We start from the raw sequence: 16,752 nt of genomic DNA on the forward strand, positions 1-16,752 counted from the left end.
TGTTGTTATCAAAGATATCTAATTTCTCATGTGTGTGCTTGGTGGCATGTCTTCATCACAGAACTTCTAAACAACTTATAGATAGCACGTGATTGATGAGATGTTTTTCTTTATACTCATCAAAATACATTGTTATTTAGAAGCAGAGTATTACTCTGATTCGGTCTCATGTTCTAAACATGCTGAGCAGCATGAACAGGAAGAAAAAACATTTTCATGGCCTACTGTAATCCTTGGGCTGCAGTGGAGGCTGTTGGATTATGCCATCTTCATTCATTAGTCCTATCAAGCACAATAATAGAACATATACTGATTCCTGGAGTGGCTCATAGACCTAGGAACAAACTGCCTTAGACTGACTGTCTATCAACCATATAGACTTAACACCATTATTAGACCTGACATTTTTCTTGCATTATGCATGCTTACTCATGAAATTAATTCTCTATTGAGAGATACCAATTGACTGCGACAAGTTAGGTTAAGATACTCTGTGTCTGTGAATTCATTTGAATTCTAGCAGAATGTATTTTATGCTTCTGTTCCTTAAAATGCAGGGGAGGATTTTAACAAAATTGAGCATATATTGATTTTTTCCCTAAAGCTGCACTTGGAATAATTAAATGGGAACACAAAATGCATAAGCCTTTTTCTAATAAGGTGAGTCTGGTATCAAGTAATCCTTGATAGCCAAGTCTTTCTTTTTCTTTTTCTCCTTGCCATGGTGATGTAGTAGGAGTTCTACTACGGCAGATCCATCAGGTATTTTGTAACCAATGTGTGCTTGACATTTCTCTGTCATCATTTCTAGACTACCTTTTTGATTATAAGTTACCTTTCATTCATTTACAACTGATGGAATCTGCAATATCAATATGACATTTCTGTGTCATCATTTCTAGACTATCTTTTTGACTATAAGTTACCTTTTCATGCATTTACAAGTGATGGAATCTGCAATGCCAATATGAACGGGATCTCTTTTTATTAGTTAGGAGATTAATATAGCTTATCAAACCAATAGTGCAAATTTGTATTGATTATCCTCCCTTATTTTTTTAGTTGAATCCTCCTTTAATTTGTTGAAAATGATAAGTATTATCAACAGACCTGCATTTAGTACATTGGAGCGCACATGATAGGAATTAGTAAAATCCAAATTTATTCCCATATATGGATAATCTTTATTTATAGTTATTCAAAATGTATATTTTATTAATGTAAATTTTAATAGTGTTTCCTGCTTTGTGAAGGAGCTTTTCTTATTACCTTAAGTTTTCCACATTTTGTGCCCTATCATTCTCATTGTAGCATTAATTCAGTTTGCTTTTTGTTTTCTTTCCTGTTTGACTTTTATCAGTTGCAATAATTTCATATAGTTTTCCCTCTCTGACCCCTCTTACTGATGTACTGATGATATGCACCGTAAGAAGAATAAGGAAGATCTTTGATATCTTTTGTCTATCGTATTACCATGACAAAAGAATCTTCTCATCCGAGTAGTATGGGTAGTCGGAATATGGTTTTATATTTTTCTATATATCAGCAAAAAACCTAAAAGATGGTATGTAGTTTTGATAATATATTGATGTTTCCTAAGAAATTGACCCTAGGCCATCTAGAATGTGTTACTGTTACGTCTGATATGACTAGTTGTGTGCTACTGTTGTTCGGAGCTAGATATGTTCGATTCAAATGTGTTCATCATGAAGGAGCTTAAAATTTAATTTCAAAATTGGTTCTAGAGCCTTTGCTATGTGATACAGAGCCTGGCCTAATCTTAGATAAATATTGTCTTTGTTAACCATTGTTGCATGAGTGTCATGTCGAGCAATGGTGAGTCAAAAGATCAAGACCTTCCTATACAAAAAATCACCCTTCCCATTGTGTGTTGATACATGATATCTGCAATTGTGATGCAATAACTTTGCTCTAAATCACTTTGTTATACTAGATGGATCTTGATAAGTGCAATGAAATATGAAATATGGAAGAAAGATAGAACTATAACAAATGAAGAAAAAGGATAATGTCATGTTGTTCAGAATTACTACTATAATTTTACCTTCGGAAGGCAAAGGTGGTTAACTCATAGTTTGAAAAAAAATGGGATAGACCTTATTATGGCTTCTATAGGTCTTGAATCTATCTTAAGCCCGAGATTCCTAGGGAGTGCTCATTCACAAAATTCAGCCTCAAAAATTACTTGATTGCTAGATAAGGTCCACATCGTAAAATCAAAATAAATGTATAATAAAATGGTTCAGCATAACTAAAAGAGTTTTCTAACCCGTTCAATTTCAGAAGCTGAACTGATTTTTACATCATGTCTTCTCAAATCCATGTTTTAGAAGGAGCAGAGGGCGTAATCAACCTTTAGGAGCTATGTTATGAAAGCACTCTTTATATTATATGGGGCAAGATCATGCTGTTTCAGGTGAGATCAGAGTCAGCCTAACTCAATCTATGTAATGTGTATCATAGACGTCCACATTGGGAGATCATGCTTCACTGCTTAAGTTAGGGGCTAAACTAGAGCATGATACTGCAGTAGTTGACATGATTGAATATTTTGATGATCATCCATTGATATGTTCTTATTAGTTTTGAAGCAAAATTTTTAGTTCCTAACTTCCTTTAGTGGTGTTTGTATTTCTCTTTTTAATATCTTCGTGCTGCTATGGTACCGATCTGATATTTTCAACGTCAATTAGGGGTGTCCCTCTGCTGAGGAGAATGGCGTGAATTCACAGGGTTTAGTAAAAGGATATATTTGTGGGGTGAAAAGAAAGAATAATCATCTGTGCCATGTTGGTATAATTGAATATGAATATTTTTCATATTCTGTATTAGATTCACTCAGATAGAACAGTAGGGCTGGAACTAAACTTGATTCACGGGTGCTTGCTGCTCCCAGAGAAATTGCATGGCCAGAAGTTGCAGGACTAGGGAGCGAAGCCAACCACCAGCGGATGTAACAGTGATCGGCCTTTTTGGCAGGAAAGAAACAGGGGCTTGCTGAGATGTCTGCTCTGTTCTTCGATGAACTGAAGGCCCTACTTGTCACCACACTAGCATGTGCAGGGAACGTAAACCGATGAATCTGACATCAGGACTTCATTATGATGCAAAACAGTGGATACCTTAAAAAATAAAAAAATAAATAAAAAGGGTGCTATTATTACTTAGTTGGCCCTGTTGAAAGAAACGTGCAAGGGAAGAAAAAGGAATGGAATGAATGAACCCTTTGGGAAAGTAAAATCAACCCATAGAACAAAGCCGCTGTTGTGAGGGGTGTTACCATTGTGAATTACCGTTGTGCTTTAAGATTTATGCTAGATGCCTTTACTATATGATCGCCAATTATCATCTAAGCGGCAGCGGTCGGCGGCAGTGGTGGGAATGGCGAGCAACCCTCGAAATACTTCAGGGATCCCGTAGATGAGGGAACGATCGGGAATGGGGTGGAAGAGGACGGCACAAGATCACCTTGTGTGGGTTTTTGGAAGTGGTCAAGCTTCTGAAGGATGCAATCAGGATGGAGTCGAAGTTGTGGGAGGCCTCAACAATGATGGCTAAGAGCCTTGGCCGGTGGGTGGCGGTGGAGGCAGTGTTGCGAGAGTTTAAGATGCGTGCTAGGCTAAAAGGGGAAGTGGTGGGGTTTCATTTGGAGCAGGGCCACTATATGATCCTTTTCTTGAAGATCGGGGCAAGGGACCTCATGCTTGGGCAGCCATGGGTGGTCGCCGGCCAAGTACTGGTGATCGAGCCCCGGCGACCTCATTTTATCCCAGCAGAGGGGGCAATCCAATCGACCTTAGTCTGGATCCAATTGCCCCGGCTTTCGATGGAGCTGTAGGGGGAGGAGACAATCCGATGCATCACCTACCGACGATCTGATGGCGGTGGACGGGTGCACGACAGAAAGGAAGAGGCTTGGTTTCATCCGAGCATGCATGAAGATCAATCTTTTCCAGCTTCAAGGCCGGGAGTGCTCATCGAAGGATTGGAGGGCCCCCTGTGGCAGCGTTTTATGTCGGAGAACCTAGACGGTGTTTGTCTCTGATGCGGCCACTTCCATAGTCTGACGGTGTGCCCATCAGGTGGAGGAGGGGGGGACCTACTTCACTCGAAAAATGTGATCCAAGTTAAAGAAGAGGAGATGGGGGTCGCGGACATTGGACTTCCACTGGGGCCATGGCTTATTGCCATTCGGTGCTGGCTGCCCAAGCCGGAGACAGCGGCCACTCGAGTGAAGAAGGAGACCAGGTAAACTCAGGCCAATTCCGACCGAGTCGACTCGCTAGTGGAAACGGATGGCTGGATGAAACCATCCAAGACTGTGTGACGGAGATCGAAGGAGGGGGCATGGAGATCCATGCGGGCGAAGGGCCTTGCGCGGGTCGGCCCACCAACAGATTTAGCCCACTGACGATGGGTCGGGCCGCTGCTTCCAGCCCATTTGCGGGTGTTGGGGTGCTGCGGTGCATGGGCCAGCTAGGCCATGGGAAGAGGCAGGAATTTCGGACGGGCTAGGCCCGGGCAAGCTCAAACACGCTCGGCTTAATGACTTTAAGGTGGGTTGGGCACTTGTGAAGCCCAATGGGTGGGAAAAAAAGCCAATTGGACCTAAGGAGGGCCCTACAAAGTTGAACAAGGCCAAAGGCAAGGCGCCAACCTGCCAAGTAGACTTGCTGACCTCGTCGATTACCCCTAGAGGAGATGGGGTCTTCCTTTTCTCAACTGGAACCCTCAAGGAGGGGGAATAGGCCACTTCTCGATCTGACACTTCGATGGCCGACCTTGGTGCCGAGGCATCAGGGCTTGTCATTCAGGGGCCGGACCCTGTGATGGAGGGTGACCCAAAGCGTAGAGCTTCCATGGTGGATGGCCGGGACATTGATCACATGGAGGCAATGGATCGATTGAGGCAGGCCATCTAGGGGGCGGAGGGGAGTCCATGTGCTTCAAACTTGATGGCCATAGGGATGGAGATTGACATCCAGATGAAGAGAGGACTAGTGAGGACCCCCCTTATCACCAGCCATCTCTATGAGACTATTGATTTGGAACACTCAAGGGGTGGAGAAATCCTTGTTCCGAACAACCTTTGGCAGACTTATCCAGCAGTATTGCCCAGACATCTGTGTCTTGCTTGAGACCCGCCTTTCGAGGGCGAGCCTCATTCGGGCCAGATGTCGGATTCCGCGGGCATGGACCTCCTACGCAGTGAAGTTTAGGGGGCTATCTAGGAGGATCATGGTGTTATGGTGTCGTAGCTCGATCAGGATGGACGCCTTCCACAAATACGAGCAATAGGTGGCATTAATTATTTCTGAGTAGACTGGTGATCCTTGACTTCTGTCTGGGGTGTATGTGAGCACTGAGCATAGGGAGCGGACGGTGCTTTGATCCAAGATCACTGGATTAGTGGCATAAGACTTGCCTTCTCTTATCGCTGATGACTCCAATTGTATTATGGGATCCCACGAGAAGATGGACGGGAGATAGTATGTGGATAGCATCGACTCTAGAGAGTTTATTGGTGGCTGGGCCTGATCGATCTTGGCTACATCGGATCCAAATTTACTTGGTGCAACAATCGGCTTGGGGTTGCCAAGGTTTGGAAGCGGATTGATCAAGCTCTAGCCACTGCCACCTGGTTTCAGCACTTCCCAGGACATCAGGTTCATCAACATCCGAAGATCGCCTCAGACCACTGTCCTCTTCTCATCACCACCGACAGCCCACGACTGTCTAGGACTCCTTTTAGGTTTGAAAAGTTCTGAATCTTCTATCCAAGATCTTGATATCTAATCAGGGATGTTTAGAGGATACCAATCCATGATGATACGAGAACCGGATGACCAGGAGGCTTGAGTTAGCACGACGTAGGCTCACCCGATAGAACTGGTTAGAGGTTGGTGACATCTTCAGATGGATTGAGAGGGTGGAAGTGGATATTACGGAGCTCCAAAGAAAAAAGGACCAAGAGGAGGACCTTCAGGAGCCTGATCTGAGAGAGCTTTGACTTAAGCTCTCCATCCACCACTTTCTTTTGAGATAGCAGGAGACTCTTTAGAGGTAGAAGTCTAGAGTGCAGTGGATTAGTGAGGACGATCGAAATATCAGATTCTTTTATTAGTCGACAATGATTCAAAGGTCCACCAATCGCATTAAACAGCTGAGGGAGAGCGATGGTAGAATGGTGGACGGCTGTGATGAATTTAGGAGATAGATTCTGCAGTTCTTTAGGTCACGCTGGATCACCCCCTAAGCAGAGATGCCTCCTTCGAGGGTTCTAGCCTGTTTGTTGCATCTCGAAGGAGGAGTTCTTCCATCATTTTTGATCCATTATCGATGGTGAGGTCACTGAGGTGATACAGTTGGTTTTCGAGTCCAAAGACATCCTGGAGGAGTGGAAGAAAATATTTATCACTCTTATTCTAAAGCGATCGGATGCGTCGGTCTTGAGTCACTTCAGATCGATCAGTCTTTGCACCACTTTCTATAAAATGTGTGCAAGGGTCTTGATCGGACGTCTGAAGTCGATGGTTCATCGTTTGATTTGTCCGGAGCAGAGTACTTTTGTCAGTAGCCATTGCATCACTGACAATATCTTGCTCGCTCAAGAGTTTATGCATGATCTGCATCATGCTCCTTTATATTGAAGTTTGATGGCGATCAAGCTGGACATAGAGCGGGCCTATGATCGAATGAGTTGGTTGTTCCTTTGTCGGACGCTCTTTGAGTTTGGCTTCTAGGATAGATGGATCAATTGGATCATGGACTATATAAAGGTCTCGAGTTTTGCCATACTAATCAATGGTGCCCCGACAGACTTCTTCTACTCGATGGATGGTCTTCGCTAAGGATGCCCCCTCTCCCCCTATCTTTTTATTTTATGTGCTGACGCTCTCTCTCGCACTCTTCAGGCGACAGTCCAGAAGATGGAGCTGGAGCCCTATTGGCCTGTCCCTAGGAGTCAACTGTTTTCGCACCTTCTCTTTGTATATGATTGCTTACTTATTGATCGGACCTCAATCTAAAATGTGAGATGCTTTGCGACTATTGTTGAAGCCTATTGTCGGGCCTCTAGTCAGCTTGTGAATCTTCATAAGTCCACTATCACCTTTAGCCCCAAAATGAGGATCTAGGTGAAGCAGATGATTCAGGATAGATTGGGGATCTCTGAGCAAGTTGGGACCTTGATCTATCTGAGGGTCCCTATCATGGGTTGGAGACTTCGAAGGGCCGACTACAGGCATTTGGAGTAGCAAGTTCAGGATTGCCTTGACAGCTAGCAAGCCAATGCTCTTTCCATGATGGACAGGGTTATCCTCATCAGGTCGGTCCTGAGCTCCATTTCGATCTACCTCTTGACAAATACTGTGGTGCCATATTCTTCTCTCAAGTGTCTGAAGCAGAAGTTTCGAAACTTTCTGTGGGGCACTCGTTAGGGGGGCCGTGGGCTTCACTTGCTTTTTTAGAAGGTGATTTGCCAATCGATGTGTGAGGGGAGCCTTGGGATCCAATTCTTGCTAGTCAGGAGAGAGACAATGATAGCTAGACATGCAGCTAGATTCCTCATCCAGTCTGATTATTTGTGGAGCAGGGTGATGAGAGCCTGTTATGGAGCTTGAAGTCAGGGGCCCCACGCTCTGACTATTCGTGGCTACTCTTTCGTTTGGAGGTTGATCTGTGCCTATGCCCTTGAGGTGGTGGCCCGACTCAGATGGCTAATTGGTGATAGGACTTTAGTTGATGTGAGCCAAGATGCTTGGATTTTCAGCTTGCCCTTCTCTCATTGGCCAATCTGCATCAGCATTAAAATTGACAACCATCTACAGATTTGTAACTTGATCACTGCTGACGGTAGGGGTTGGAAGGCTCAGGAGGTCACCCATCTTTTTGGTAGGCAGCTTGCTGACAGAATTTTTGCCATCTCGATTTCTATCCACCGAAGTCAGGATTTGAGGGTGTGGAGGCTGTCTTGCTATCCTAAGGTTCTGGTCAGGGATCTCGTCGTTATGAGCAAAATTGTGCCGGACAGGATGATTGATGCAGCATGGATTTGACGAGTTGCTGTCCATCCCACAATTAGGCTCTTCGTCTGAAAGGTTGCTTAGGATCGACTCCCGACTTAGATATTTCTCAAAGAAAGGTATGAAGATTCCGACTTCCTGCCCAGTCTGTGGGCTGGAGGAGTCAATGGAGCATGCTTTCCTTCGTTGTCTGAGGACGAGTTTCATTTAGAGGATGGCGGGTGGCCAGCAATGGGAGGCACTCAATGGCCCTTGGCTTCCTTCATTCTTGGATGTGATCCACCATAGTACGATTGAAGGTTCGATCAAAGGCAGTAGGATGGCATATGTCGTCTATCAGATTTAGCTGTCTAAGAATAGCCTTGTGTTTGACGCTGAGACTGTGCCTATGCAGCATGTGTTGGAGAGAGCCTTCTGCTTATCTACAGAGTACTATCATGTTGATACTACTAGTCTGAATCTCATCACTCCAAGTTTCTAGGACCCCCTTGCTGTGCCTGCAGTGATCTGGAGAGTTGTTTTCATTTTCTGAAAGTCTCCATCCTTGGAGTTTATCAAGGTCAACTTTGATGATAGTGTCAGAAATGCCAGAGGTGGCTCGAATTTTGTCATTCGGGGTCCGGATGCGAGACTTTTGACGGCGGGGGGTCTCAGCTCTTTGATCTGACCATCCTCGAGGCTGAGCTGCATGCTGCTTGGACGGACATCATCTGCGCGAGAAAGGAGTGCGGACTGAGAGGATTTTCATCGAGGGTCATTGCTTGAATTCAGGATGAGACGAAGCATCTGGATGTTCATCCATTTTTCTATGACATATGAAGATTCCTTCACCTTTCCACCAAGATGACTATTCGATATATTTATCGAGAGACCAATAGTACTGCAGATTGGATGGCTTTCCTTGTTGTCGAGCATTCTGAAAATTAAACTTGGCACAAAGGTGACATCTGCCCTCGTGCCTTGAAGGATATTTTATATTCTGATTCTTTAAACTGCTCTCGCACTAAAATGGTGTGACCGTCCATTTGTATAAGAAAAAAAAGAACGTGGCAAGGAATTAGCATTGGTGGAGTCAGTTGTGTCAACATACTTTGGTTCATCCAAGTCCATGCATTTACTGTGATTCTTGGGCATACTTTGGTTCATCCAAATCCATATATTTACAAACAAAATCATATGGACGAGCACCAGAAAAGATCATATAAGATGGGCTTCACAATGTGCCACATGTTTCTTAAAATTAGTCTTAAAGTATACGTCTAAAACTCAAAGATTTTTTATATGACGGAGTTATTAGTCTCATGATTAAAGCAGTCTCTTTCTTTCTCATTTTCAGTATATAGTAATACATACTATATGATCATATGATATACACTAAATATATAACTAGATGATACATATTATAAATTTTTTTGATGTACATCCAATAACGATCCAATACACACATATAGCTAAATTAATATATAGTTTATCGAACTTAGTATTCATCAATATACAGTATATAACTAGTTGATATACATCTAGCAAGATATTCATCCAATATCTCAACACACATCTCTAGATAAAATGATACATAGTTTTCAAAATATAACATTAATCAGTATACAGTATTTGAACAAATGATACATACTAAATAGCTTATTAATATATCTTATAAACTTTTTTTAATACACATCCAGTAATAACCCAATATACACTTCAAAGTCCTTTCTCTTCTACCAAATTCTTCTTCTTTTATAAAATCTTTGCATCTAAATATTTACAGAAACTGTGTATTGTTTCATCTAGAGATATGTAATGAGACGTTGAATAAATATTTTACTAGATATATATCAACTGACTATATATTATATATTAGTGATTACAAAGTTTAGTAAATTATGTATTAATTTATTTATCAATGTATATTAGATTGTTGCTGGATACATATCAAAAAAGCTTCCAATTGTATCAATAAGTCATCTAGTATGTATCATTGCTGATGTACTGTATATTGATGAATGCTATATTTTGAAAACTATATATCGCTTTATTTAGAAATATGTCTTAGAATATTAAATGAATATTTTGCTAGGTGTGTATCAATTAGTTGTATATTTTGTACTAGTGAAACTAATTCGATAAACTATGTATCGATTTAGCTGTAAATGTATATTAGATCGTTACTGAATATATATTAAAAAAGTTTACAATATGTACTATCTGATTATATATTTAATATATATCATATAATTATACAGTATGTATCGTTATGTGCTGAAAGCGAAAAAGAAAGAGAATGCTTTAATCATGAGACTAACAACTTTATTAGCAAAAAAAATCTTTATGTTTAGCCTTATATTTCAAGATTAGTACTAAAGGACACATGACACACTATAAAACCCTCTCCATATAATCTTTTATAGTACCCACCCCATATGATTTTTGTTCTACATTTACTGTGATTCTTGGGCATCAATAGCGGATAGATATGGTTGCTCAATACTGTCCATCTTATTACAAATTGATGTCTAAACAATACAGATGAACCTCCATGGCGGGTATATTATTAGAATTGATGTCCCCTGTTCCATCAAAGCGTAGCCATTTTACTGATGGGAAGCGAACCCTGTGACATGGAGTCAGAATCTAATTCAACTTCTGCAACCTAGATCACATATCATTTTTTCTGCAGATTTAGCTAATTAGTTGAAATATTAGCAGGCAAGTGTAAATTTTTGAGAGAGAGAGAGAGTGGATGGAAAATCAACATCTCCTGCGATGTTTTTTTGTTTTTTTGTTTTTTTTTTTTTTTTTTTGCCTCTTTTACATCAGAAAAGGCTTGGTAACACAGGTCTGGCACGCAATAAACGAAAGCTTAATTTACACCATCTCTGTGCTTAGGAATATTTAATAGAAGATAAGCTAAACACGATGTTATACAGGATTGATGCAATCAAGACCAGCAGACTGCTATTTATAGAACATGAAATCTAGGCCTTCCCTTGGAAAGGCTTATGATAAATTATGGCGGGCTCCTTTTTACTTGACTACTAATTGCTAGAGCAAGGAGCGGAAAGGCTATTCCAAAATATTTTAAATTCCGGTTCGACTTCAGACAGGAATTCAAGAAACAAAAAAAAAAAGGCATGAGAAGAAATTGCAGATCCATAAATCGTTCCGATATATCTAGGATAAGGTTCTTTGCCTATAATAGCCTGGCCTATCAGGATGTCCTACGCTTGACCTTTCTACTGACATTTACCAAAGCAGCTCAATCAGGCTAAGCTGCTAAACAGTCAGGAAAGGCGCAAGTAAATGAACCGAAACATAGATTGCTCTTCAGATACGATAACAGCAACTTTGAATACCTCCTAAAACTTTTAGAGAGAGAGAGAGAGAGAGAGCAACCTTTCTTTGAGCATCGCCTTTGGAACCAGAAAGAGAACCCAATATCCTATCCCTGAATACTCGGCCTTTTTTCCACTTTTACCATCACTTTGAAGAAAACGAAACAAAGGGCCCAGCTGGTATTGCCGTTGTTTTCTATTTTCATTTTCAAAATCCAAGAAGAGATATGGCCTAGACCAAACAACATTATAAACGTCTTTGTTTTTCATTTTTTGCGTCAAAATCTTTAATTTTTGGAAGCAAAGATGTAGTGCTTTCAAAAAGAGTGAAAACAGAAGCAAGGGATAATAGAAATTCTGTGCAAATGCTATTTTCAACATCAATTTTCATGTGATAATTTACTGATTTTCATAGAAATAAAAACACAAAAAATAACAACGTTACTAAACATGCTCCAACCAAATAAATATCTTATTCCAGAATCCTCTTTTGATTGATGAATAAATAATCCAGGGGAAGTGAACTGATATCATACCTGTCCACCTTGAGTTTGCCGGGTCACGTAAACCTGCAGCCATTTTCATTCAAGTCAGGTCCACTGAATAAGAGGCTCTCGATATTCAGAATTCAGAAATGCTGCGGTCTTCAATCACAGAACCAGCAGAGCAGCCTGTGCTTGGTGCTAATTACCGTACTTTCTAGAGCTTAAATCAGACTCAACTTCGGAATCACTGGATCACCCATTTTGACCAGATCTTCATATTATTGCATGCTATTTATCTAATCCAGAACAGTTCTCAATGTATGTGGTTAAACCAAGAGAAGCTTACAGGCCTGTCATGGAGGAGCAGTGAAGTTGTTAGCTGCTTTTGGAGAAATAACTGCAGAGTATGAATTTTTGTGAAACACTACACTAAATGAGATGCCCATTAAGCCATATGTCCCTAAGAGGAAAACTTTCATCCGCAACTTCTACAAATGATTCATTGCTGCCATAAATAACTGCCATCAACAACAAAAAGAACATCCAGCATATATCATAAAGACATTAAATTTACAAATAAATAAATTTTCTCGCAATATATAAATAATCAGTTACAGCTAATGTCTATAATTACATATCCATGTCGTGTTCCAACTAAAATTTCAAGCTCCTAAAAAATTATCAACTTATCATTACCTGGAAGGGGAAAATAACTACTTATGAGATCATACGGGTCACCTCGAGATTCTCCTCTCCCTACTTGATGGGAAAATTGTGTATTAATAGGTCATGTTCCTTTAATTTCAGTACCCCTTCTCTCCATGTAGATGGAGAAAAAGAATGATCGCTTCAATAAGAAAGCTATACTTGGTTGATTAGCCCATTCCTTGAATGCCCTTGCAGTTTTCTGTGTTCTCTGTCCCAGCATATCAAGTTCTCTTGGATCCTGAAAGAGAGAAGAGTTGCAACACATCTGCTGCATTAATTAGGTAAAAGTATTCATGCTCAGTCATCAAGCAGAAACAAATGCTATAGCAAAGTGCATGTATTTTAGCATGTTGTTTGGTTTCCAAATTAGACCAATAGACAAAATAATAGATAAATCTTTGTAGTTTTATAGGAATTCTGTTAAAGTCAGTATGAATATTTTTAAAGTCACCGTGTGCTTACTCTTTCTGAAATCTATCTCTACAATGAACATGATGGCTGAGACAATGTACCTGAATTCCACAGTGCAGCCCAGGGGTGACACTGCTTTGTTTCTTTATACTTTATTTACAGTAAGTTATAGCAGCCACATCTCCAAATAAACCCCCATATACAAGCTGATGATTAAATCTGTGTCAAGAAGAACAATTCTGAGCTGCCTTACCCTGGATGATTAATGATTGCCAACATACTGAGTGGTTCATCAACTATCAGCCGCATCATGTAGCTTAATGCAATCCCACAATAGCAAAATCACAACCACTGTCAGCTTATGTTGCAACCTGACAAAAACTAAATAGAAATATTTGATTGTTGTCACTGGCAGATAGCCTATTTTCTTATTTTCCCTTACATCAAGCTCATATTCTAGGTTGGTGCTACCATTCACTTAAGGATCTGCCTAAATCTATGAAATTTTACATAAGCAAGTTAAGGCTGGGGGTCACATGAAATTGACTCATCTGAAGGAGCAGATGAGGATGCTGCAACTGATGGACCTTGGTACAAGAAAGTTGGAGTGATAAATTAAGCAGTATGACTCAGATGCTTTCAGAATGTTGTCAAAATGGTGAGCAAAATACTGTTTCATGAAGTGTCTTTCATGCGTGAGCATAGCTGATATCAATAAAAGTTTTTGTTAATAACTCTCTTTCAATGCTTTTCAACTATACAGCATTTGCTTTTTCTAAACAGGATATCTTCTGCAAACTTCGACCATGCAGGTTGAAAGAAAAGCAGAGAAACACCAAAATTATTAAGCTGCATGGAATTAAAACAATTTTTGTCCTTATACTAAAATAAATGGGCATTTCCAGAATAATTTAAATCCTGTAAGTGCAAATAGGCACTTAAAGGCTTATGTAGCTTGCGTGGGATTATAGAATCTCTAGTTCATGGGAGTGGGTGTTCTGTTTTAAGGAGAACTGACATTGACTTGCAAAAATCTCTTTTCTATGTCAGGTTTCAACATTTCGTTCAACCATCAGTGCTAAAGGCAACTTTAAGAATGCCATGATCTTCCTTCTCATTTTTCACTTCTCTCTAAATAATGAATATTTACTAGTCTTGTTTCTCATCTTGAATGTTAAAATAGTCATGCAAAACTACATGACGTGGTACATTTCGAACTACTTCAAATTCTGCCTTTCAGACCATAATATCTTAACCTTTCCCATTTGATGACCCTTTCTCGGTTTTTGAGAATGTTATTGGCTCTAAAGCTTTGCCACTAAAATGTATCCGGCAAGCTGAAGATCAAGATTTTGGCATGTCGTTAAGTTGTACATGTCAATGCCAGAGGACTTCAATAGAACCTATTTTGAATCCCAGACTTTATTTGTTAGATTGCTCATATGATGTGACAGTCAATGTCAAAAGTTTCCTGGAGGATAGCACAATTGAGAGGATTAAACTACAAAGAATACACATATAAACTTGATGGTTTTTTCCTTGGTACAGCAGAGGATTAAAGAAGTAAATGTGGCATCTTGTGACATTTTATATTGGGCTCCACTACAGTGCAGTACCATAAAAAAAAAAAAAAAAGACCAAAGCAAATATAACTTATGAGTGAATCACTCGGGAAAAGAGCATGTAGTAGCTTTTAGAATGCTATGCATGTGTCTGGTAGAAATAAGCCCCTAGTTTGATCTTACCTAAGATTCACCGATGTTATCATTTTATAATTTCTTAATGGATCTTGTGCAGTTTTAGTTGAACTCTTGTTCCTTTCTACAGAAAAGAGACTTTATTTAGGTTTCAAGTGTTATTAGAACTTTATTTAGGTCCCCATATTATACTGATAACCTTACATAAAATCAAGCTTTGACAAAGCTAAGCCCATGTCTTCCAATAGACTTTGCTCACTACTTATACACTTGTATGTATAATTGTTTTTTAACTCCAAAAGATTAATGATATTCAATTGACAGGGGCATCAGATACCGGAGGCTTTCATTAATTAAAATGAATGATATGAAGCCAGATAGAATAAAGTTGTCAAAACATTTGATGAATGTCCAAAGTTGTCCAAAGTCCTGAAAAACTACAGAAACCAGTACTAAATTGAATTTTGCATGAAGATCAAATGTCAGCAGTGGAAGATTAATCTCAGAGTTCTAATGATAATGATTTAGTAACTTTTCTGATGGACAATGGAATTAACCGAAGCAAAATGAGGTTGTTCCTTTCCTCCAGATGTTGAACCTTAGAGGCCTTATTCAGAACTGGTGCCATGTAAAAATTCTTTTGTAATATTGGTCTCTGTAAAAAGCTAACTTGCAGTGTTTAAAGTAATAGCCAAAACTTGGTCCTTACCTGCCAAAATGAAAAAGGATGCTGGTATGAGTATTCAATTATTCCAGCTTCCATTTGGCCTTTTTGGAAAGAAACAGCTGCAGCTTTGTCTACATCAGATGTTTTAAGTGAAACCACTTAACTTTGTACCAAATGCACAAATTCAGACGCATAATTAAAGAAAGTATTAATCCTGATAGGCTTGTAGTTTTATTCCAAACTTGAATTTGTGATTAAATACGCATGCAACAATGCACGTTTACAATTCGCACGAACGCTACAATATCCACTTTATACTGCTAAATAGTCATTACTAGCAAGCATAATTCAAAAAACTCTTTGCATAAGTTTCATATTCAACAACCATCTTTCAAAATAACAAATTCGATATTTATGCATCATGAAATTCCAATCATTTGGACTGACAGACATTGCAGGATATTGATTCCGCTCAGTGTCACTAACAAATCTCTCTCTCAGAGGCAAAAGAAACGTTTCGATCCGATTTCAACTTTCTATTCGTTTTTCAAGAACCAAAATGCGAGAGGTTGCACTCCCTGATCGGACTATGAGTTGCGCTTGGAAATCGATCAGAAACCCAAGGGAATTTCTTGGTTGTAGAAAAGATTCAACCGGCATCCGTACATCAAGAAGACAAAACGACCTCTAGAGAAAAAAATCCAAAACTTACACTCTGAGACTTGAATTCCGTCCCCATACAACAAAGAACAGAGCAGGCTTCCGCATTTGATATCCGGGAACGAATTCGGCCGCTTCCCACTGGAAATCCTCATCCAAGACCAGCTTCCGCCTTGACCAGGCTTAGGGTTTGGGAAGAGAAGAAGAGCCGGGAATCTCGGAGATGAGGTACTGGTAAGGCCAGAAACGGAATTAGGGCTCCAAGAGAGAGAGAGAGAGAGAGAGAGAGAGAGAGAGGTGGTCCTTCGGCTTCCTTCTTTTCTTGCGCTCGATATTTTTAACTCGGAGCTCCGCTCCCGAATCGCGATGGCGGTGCGGCGGGATGCGCCATGGGGAGTATTTAAGCTGTTATATGGGCCCGGCGACTGGAATCTTAATGGGTTCCCAGAGTTGGATAGGCCCATAATCGCCTTGGCATTATATGGGCCTAGGTTTAGTTTGCATACTGCGTAGCAAATCACTCGCACCACGATTAATTCTAAATTTCTACATGCAGCAAAAATTACTATTCTTTTTGTTGTCTCTCGAACGATGGCACTGACCATTTCAATTTGTCCATACGAGTGTCTACTGCTTGTCACACACGGAGAAGGCAATGCCCAGCTGATGGACTCATTACCGGGTGGTCTCAACCAATTTTTCCGGAATTTAGTTTGCCACGACCATCCTCTCATCATAAATACTTTGATT

General features: G+C 40.2%; 1 protein-coding gene across 9 annotated transcripts; it reads right to left on the reverse strand.

Moving 5' to 3' along the window:
• Positions 1–10,397: 10,397 nt before the first annotated feature.
• On the reverse strand, positions 10,398–16,363 carry LOC109506106 (uncharacterized). Of its 9 annotated transcripts, XR_012142527.1 has the most exons (5): positions 16,055–16,363; positions 15,385–15,473; positions 12,071–12,805; positions 11,911–11,943; positions 10,398–10,653 (listed from the first exon to the last, which is right to left on the reverse strand). XR_012142527.1 is itself a non-coding variant. In XM_019851788.3 (3 exons), exons 1-3 carry the CDS (start codon positions 16,155–16,157, stop codon positions 12,647–12,649), a joined length of 351 nt encoding a protein of 116 aa, XP_019707347.1. In that variant the 5' UTR covers positions 16,158–16,363; the 3' UTR covers positions 11,746–12,646. The 9 variants fall into 9 exon arrangements, 1 of the variants encoding a protein (XP_019707347.1); XR_012142525.1 differs by having other exon boundaries at positions 10,400–10,653; positions 11,911–12,805; XR_012142528.1 differs by lacking the exon at positions 10,398–10,653 and having other exon boundaries at positions 11,746–12,209; positions 12,556–12,805.
• Positions 16,364–16,752: the final 389 nt, after the last annotated feature.

Source organism: Elaeis guineensis, chromosome 7 (assembly GCF_000442705.2).
Source record: "Elaeis guineensis isolate ETL-2024a chromosome 7, EG11, whole genome shotgun sequence".
Classification (NCBI taxonomy): domain Eukaryota; kingdom Viridiplantae; phylum Streptophyta; class Magnoliopsida; order Arecales; family Arecaceae; genus Elaeis; species Elaeis guineensis.

What these genes read in the sequence shown, in the direction of transcription:
- LOC109506106 (XM_019851788.3), bottom strand. Translation starts at nt 16,157, where the DNA reads ATGAGGATTTCCAGTGGGAAGCGGCCGAATTCGTTCCCGGATATCAAA. An exon ending in CGGAATTCAAGTCTCAGAGT is followed by an intron (nt 15,474 to 16,054) that starts GTAAGTTTTGGA and finishes CATCTGATGTAG; the next exon opens with ACAAAGCTGCAGCTGTTTCT. An exon ending in ATCCTTTTTCATTTTGGCAG is followed by an intron (nt 12,806 to 15,384) that starts GTAAGGACCAAG and finishes TCTCTCTTTCAG; the next exon opens with GATCCAAGAGAACTTGATAT.